The sequence below is a fragment of the Plasmodium knowlesi genome (genome assembly GCF_000006355.2).
Source record: "Plasmodium knowlesi strain H genome assembly, chromosome: 14".
NCBI lineage: Eukaryota > Apicomplexa > Aconoidasida > Haemosporida > Plasmodiidae > Plasmodium > Plasmodium knowlesi.
Window position 1 is genome coordinate 2,594,722 of NC_011915.2, and position 7,059 is coordinate 2,601,780.

Here is a 7,059-nt window from a genome sequence, read left to right on the forward strand (position 1 = left end):
ATGCCAATGCTTCGACAAATGAATGATGAAATGTGCGCAAAGGAAGAATTGTCAAAGGTAGAGAAAAAGATAAGAAGAAAATGCAAAGGAGACAAGGCGGATAACAATGATGATGGTGAACATTTTACAAATGATGGAAATTTACCCTATTCAAATTATTACGCTGAAAGAAATGACGATGAAGGTTGTAACAAATCGGATGATCAATCGGATGACGCACCATACAATTTGGGAAATGCAGTGAGTAGAAATATTAGAACAGATGGAGTTCTCAATGAGGGAGATGTCTACCATAGAAAATTTAATAGCGGCCATGCCTATGATGAAGAATATTCTAACGTAAATGACAATACAAGAGGAGGTATGTATGAAGAGAATGTTCGTATTGGGGAGGCAGTGAACAAGGGTGGAACAAACTTAGAATCGAACCTAAAGGAATCATTTATGACAATGCTTAATATGAAATGTAATATGCAAGAGGGAAAAATACAGGATAGGGAGATCAGCTCGTATAAGGAATTTTTAAAAAATAATTCGAATGCAGATTTGAGCGATCCTGTTACCATCTATGAGGAAAACACCAATGGGAAAAATGGCTTAGATAATGTATCCAATGATGATTTCGTCCATCAGGACAAACAACACCAGTGCAATGAGATGAGTAGGGATGATTTTGTTAAAGAGTACAACGAATCGTCCAGTGCTTATCAAGATAGAGAAAATAGGGGAGTAACCCATTTTGTGGAGCATAAGAAAGCATACGATGATCGAAGCGGCCAATTTGAAGACCCTCCGAGAGAGAAGAAAAAGCATCCTCCGAAGCGTGCAATGGGTGGCGCACCTAGTAGTGGTGAATATGATTCGAGTGAAGGTAACGGAGATACGCTTTACTGCGTAAAAAAGGAGAATGGATCTGGTGGATCCAATGAATCTGTGAAAGGGAAGGAACTCATGACTAACGAGGAAGAGAAATATTTCAGTAGGGACATTGCGAAGAAAATTTTAAACAACATGGACCTTATGTACAAGCTCAGCAGAGGCACACACTCCCGGGAAGATGCAGATGCTAATGACGAGGAGGAAGGGGATAAATTCAAAATGAGGCTCCTCAACAAGTACAACACCGTGAATTATGTAAGCAATGTAATTCAAGATTTGAGTAAAAATCGTGGAGAGGATGAGAGGGAAGAAAATGACAGCGGAGTAGACAGGATTATGGGCACTTCATTTGGCATCAACATGGGAGCTGTTGCGGAAGGTTCTGATGTGAACAATAAGAATGGTGGTAACTACAAGGTGATAAATACAAATGTGAATAGCGGTAGCGATAAACACGACCTTCTCATTCCTAGTGGTGGCAAGGTGAAAGCACTAGTAAACAGACGAGGAAAAAAGAAGCAGACGATATTGACAAAGAGTAAGGAGAATATTGTTGTTGGGCATGACGAAGAGGAGGAAGATTATTCAAAGGGAATGTACATCATGCATGAAAATAACTCCAGTAATGCTTCACAAAACAGTAATAAAATTAGCCCAGGCCAAGATGGCATCCAAAGTGGTAACAAATTGTCCGGGTCAAGTAATTCTAACGGACCTAATCTGCAGAAGCGTGTAGAGTGTATGATGAAGGGAAGTTCTTCTATTAATAATTATGACTACAGTAGTTATGGAGTTAACAGTAAAGGAAACCCTGTGGAATTGATGAAATCGAAGCAGAAGTATTCTAGCCAGGCAGGAGAGCATAAATATGTAGTGGGTCAGAACAACAATAGGAGTAGCAGTTCCACTAACCCCGTCTACCACATAAGTGGAAATAAAATGGGGAAAAGTAAAACCGAGTCCAACGGAAATATTAATACTTATCAGAATGGTGAGTACTCCGAAAGGGAGAGTAACTTGAAGAATCTTGACCGAAAGGAAGAAGAAGCCACAGCTTTCTCCAATTATAACATTTCCATGGGGAATAAGACAAGTAAAGTTCGGGAAATTGCACCCAATGAATTCCCCGTTAACAGTACAATGAACAACTTTTGTGGACTCATACAAGGCAATAATAGAAAAAATAATGACACCAAAAAATCAGGCGCCAATTTGGTTAATATAAATTGCGAGGGCAGGGGTGTTGATCACAACCAAGGTTCGAACAACTATAAGGGAATGTACACGATGGACGGGGATGGTACAGAACGGGCAAATGAATCGGTCCAATATAACTGCGATGAAAACTATAGCAAGGAAATTCCGGCTAAAGTAAACTACCACAGTGTATTTTCGTCGCGTATTCGAAATGTGAAAGGAGAAAAGTACAGCTACTTGAAAAAGTCCAAGAAATGTTCTAACCTTGCCAATGTGAACTCCGATGCTCATGTAGAAACGGATGGTGATTATGGTGGAAGCTACCAGAGGAAGGACGAGTCGGCTAATTCTCAAATGAAGGACCCGCTTAGATACAAAGGGGGTAAATCTCACAAGGAAGAATCCATTAATGGTAAAAATGGCAAAGGGGAAAATGTTTTTGAAGAATATGACAAAGGAAGTGATGTGAGTTACCCCGATGAGGGGCACGATCGTCAGGGTCAAGAAAATCCATCTCGCGAATTTCACCAATCCTGTCAATCTGCTCAGTCTGATAAATCTCACCAATCGCACCAAGTAGATATGCTGACAAATCTCCCACCAGAGGTATTCCAAGCTGGTTGCACTAGCAATAACGCTCCCGCACGGTATGTGCATAAACGCTATAGCCGTAACGGAGAAGGGGAAGTGGAACAGTTCTACAAAGTGGAAGAAGACGAAAAATCTCACGTGGCAGACCATACGCATGAGTTAAATGAGAATGAACAGAAAGATGAACAAAATTATTGCGACCAGTGGAATGAACATTTTTTAAATGCACTGAATGATGTTAAAAGGAAATTGAAGCAAGCTTCCAATAAAGGAGACTATTCGAAAAGTGGCTCATGTTCTGTATCGGCGAAAGACGTTATGAATGTGGAACACGAGATGGAAAATTTTACCAAGAACAAAAATAGTTTATACCTGAACAACTATGAAGAAATAAGCAAAGCCATTTTTAACATAACAGATAATCCCAAAATTGATGATCTTACGAAGAAGAAGCTGCTGAGTAGGATTGAGAACTCCTTTTTTACAGATAAGAATGACATCATGCCACTGTTGCATGGAGAAGGAGAAGGGGATGCGATGCAGGGAGAAATGCACCAGGGGGACTACATGGAAGTTCTGGCGGAACAGGAAGAAGTTGTAAAAGGTGTCTCCAGATGCGGTTCCAAATGCGGTTCCAAATGCGGTTCCAAATGCGGTTCCAAATGTGGTTCCAAATGTGGTTCCAGAAATGAGGCAATGGGGGGGACAAGAAATAGCAACAAGAGTCTCCCTAAGAATGGCACAAGAATCGTACACCAGGGTGATCACCAGGAACGGTTGGGTTACTTCAATCAAGGCGAAAGTGTCAGAAGAAGCAAAAAAAATGAATTCAAAGTTCAGCACACTTCCTATCCCATCGATGGTGTGAGAAACCGGAATTCGAACGAATGCTTCGGCGAGCACTTCGATGAATGCTTCGATGAAAATTTTGGCAAGAGATGTTCTACATTACAACAGATGATGGGGCCCCACGAGGGACAACAGTCGGGTGGAAATGCCGATTATGCTTATGAGGAGAGTAAGGCGCACTTGTACGATATGAATGGAAAGGAGAACACAAAAAATGTTCGTGTTAAAGGAAGAAGAAATAAGAGATCCAAAAAAAGCATGAATGTTACAGACGAAAGAGGAAGAGAAGACGAAGCGTTACAACTGGTGGGTGAAGGTATGAAGGAGAAGTATGAGACATGTGATGGGATAAGAAATGGAATGAGTGGTGCCGATAACGGTAACGCTGTGAGTAGCGAAAACATCAGCGTTGTTAGTAGTGGCAAGAATGAAGGAAATTACGTAGACGAGATGAACATCAACCTAACACATAAAAATTTGGTGCAGGAAGGCCCAGTGAAGGCCCCCCTAGGTAGTAGAACACTTAAAAGGGGAAAACGACCTAATAATTTTAAGGAGAATAATGACCATGGGGAATTGAAGAAAGTAGCAGCGAGAAAGTGCGAAAGGGCCAAAGAGGTGGAGAAGTACGGAAGGGAAGTAATCGACCATGCTGATGATCGTCTCTTTCTGTATAGCAATGTTGGCAGGGGTAGCAGCCTCGGAAGCGGATACACAGCTGGCGGTGAGACGAACGTGAACAACGAAGAATTCTCGAGCAGAAAGTTTCACCCCGAAGGGAAGAAGCACTCGACGCAGTACGTCAGCATGAAGGATGAGGCATATCCATCCGTGGAAACGAACAAGTCCGTGTACCCAAGAAAAAGAACAGAACATGAGGAGGAAGACCTGAGTCTAGTTAGCGTACGAAACGAATACGACGATGGTAGAGAAATGGCAAGCACCATGAGCAGGTACAAATCTGATGATATATTCATTAAGAAATATGATTTAACAAATGATGAAAAGAAGCAGAAGTTGTACTTAGCCGATATTATGCGAAGCAATGAATTGAAACAAATGAACGACAGCTACTTTAAGTTGAGCTCGAACTTCCCAAGTAACCTCCTAAGTACCAGTACTAGCAGCAGCTATAGCAATGACAACCTGAGGGGCAGCACCAACAACTACAGTTTTAATGAACTTTCTTCCAACACATTAACAAGCAAATTTCATTTGGATGAGAGCATGCCCAGCAATATGAATCTGAGCTCACAAATGTATAGAAATAACTACAGCTCTTATGAGAAGAAGAAAAAAAAATCAGACAAGAGAAATTTGAGCAGTTTATACAACAATACACCCACGACATATGCCACGTGCATGAATGACAGTAGTAGCACAACAATGAAGTTGATCGACCATGACATCAGCAACGATGAGATTATGAATCAGAAGGCTAAGAATTATATTATGTCTGTGAACGGGCAGAACGACAAAGAGGGTGTGAAAGACAATCAAAACGCTGATATGCATATGGAGTATCTCACGAAGGAAATCATTAAAGGGAATAAAAATATTATTAACTTGAATAAAAAAACGGGAGATAATAAGATGCAGGGGGAGAAGAACGATATGCTGGTGATTCCCGAAGGCACTCCATTGAGCGATGCTCTTAGCAGCAACCCCAATTTACCGTACGGGTTGATTGTGGATGGTGTTGATGATCACATCGGTAGCCACACAATTCATGCGAACCGTACAAACCTTACGAACAGCAACGTTGGAAACGATAATGTCCACGTGGAAGCATCTGTAAAGGGATATGCAGAAAGATTGAACGAAAAGGAACTAGCCGAGGATGGTAAGAACCACAGTGAGAATGGAAAATACTTAAATTTCCTGAAGAAGAAAATATCTTCCTCGCATTCGGACCATAAAGGATCCGACGTGTCTAATCATATGAGACATAACATGCTGCATCAAATTGATGTGAAGAGCGAAAATGAATTCTTGCTGAACAGAAACAACAGTTTGAATTTAAATTTTGGAGAACTCTCACAAGGAATGTTGGACTATGATAATATGGAGGATGAGCACAGTGGTGTTAATAGTAGCAGGAACCACGCATACGATGGCATGGTCCGAGTTAAGGATGAGAAGATGTGCAACTCCAATTTCTCCGATCAGGTTAAAATGTCTGAGAGCTTTGGTCAGCAGATGGTCATCGATGCAATGGCGCCAACGGACAAGGAGGAGCAACTGGGAGAGGATGCTGCAAATGGAACAATTAGTGAAACTGTCAGTGGAACGATTATGGGGGCGATTGATGGATCACCTACCGACCAGGCTGTTGGTTTGCCCAGTGATGCCCCTAACGAACCATCGAACCCCAGTGGGTCGAGCCCAAAAAATGAAATTGACATATCAATTTGCACGCTGGCCAACTGTCCCACACACAACCCTCAAGTTTACACAAAAAATGGTTCTAGAAAAGGAGACGGGCAAGGAGAGGGAGGAATGATGCAAGAAGAAAATGATGAATTGAAGAGAATCCCTGGAGTTTATTACGACAAAAATTCACAGAGATGGTTTGGAGAACACAAAATAAACGGTGTAAAATGTGCCCAAAGTTTTGCTGTGAAAAAACATGGATGTGAAGAAGCGAAAAGACTAGCAATAGAATGGAAGAAAGCAAGAATAAGGGGAGAAGTATGGGATCGATTTATAAATAAAAAAAAGAAAAGTAGTAACAGCCCCAACTGTGTGAATAAGACAGCCAAGACTAGCCGACCATCTGTGGAAGAATTACGAATAAAGTACCTATCCATGAGTAAGAACATGCCGAAGGTTAGAGGAGTGTGGTTTAACTCGACTCCACAAAGAATGGGATGGGTAGGACAAGCATACAAAAAGTGTAAACGAATTGAAAGAATATTCTCTGTTAATAAGTACGGTTTCGAAGGTGCAAGAAAATTAGCCATTGCATTTAGAAATTCACAGAAACCGTCCAACGAAGATAGCGATGAAGACAGTTGGTCTAAGAATGATAAAATGGCCATAGAAGGTGGAGAGGAAAATTTAAATAATTATGAATACAAGAATGAATACTCAGGGTCGAACGAATTAACAATTAAAAATAATAACAGCAGTAGTAGTAGCAGTAACGAAATTAATCATACCAAAATAGAAACGAAAGATACCAGAATAAATCTCTGTAGAGATGCTATCCTTTTCATTCTGCATGACCTAGAAACCATCCTCGAATTAAACATTCCTATGCTCCATAAAAATGTCAATATTTACAAAATTTGTATAAAGCATCACTTAAATTATTTAACTCTCATCAAAAGTGAAGAGCAGATTATTCCTTACCTCAACATTTTTGGGGATTATATTCAAAGATGCATTTTGCCGACTGATTTGCCCTACGCCGAACTCTACGTACTGATAGACTCCCTCGTCCATAATGACATTTTACCTTCATTTGATCACAAGGAAAACTTCTCCGAGTACGCCATGGCGGAGGACCCCGGAATTATTACCCCTTCCATGTTGCTGTGA

General features: G+C 40.9%; 1 protein-coding gene across 1 annotated transcript; it reads left to right on the forward strand.

The window, feature by feature from the left end:
- Positions 1-7,059, forward strand: PKNH_1459000 (AP2 domain transcription factor, putative; the record flags this gene model as incomplete). Its single annotated transcript, XM_002262398.1, has 1 exon — positions 1-7,059. The coding sequence occupies one exon, from the start codon at positions 1-3 to the stop codon at positions 7,057-7,059; it is 7,059 nt and encodes a 2,352-aa protein (XP_002262434.1).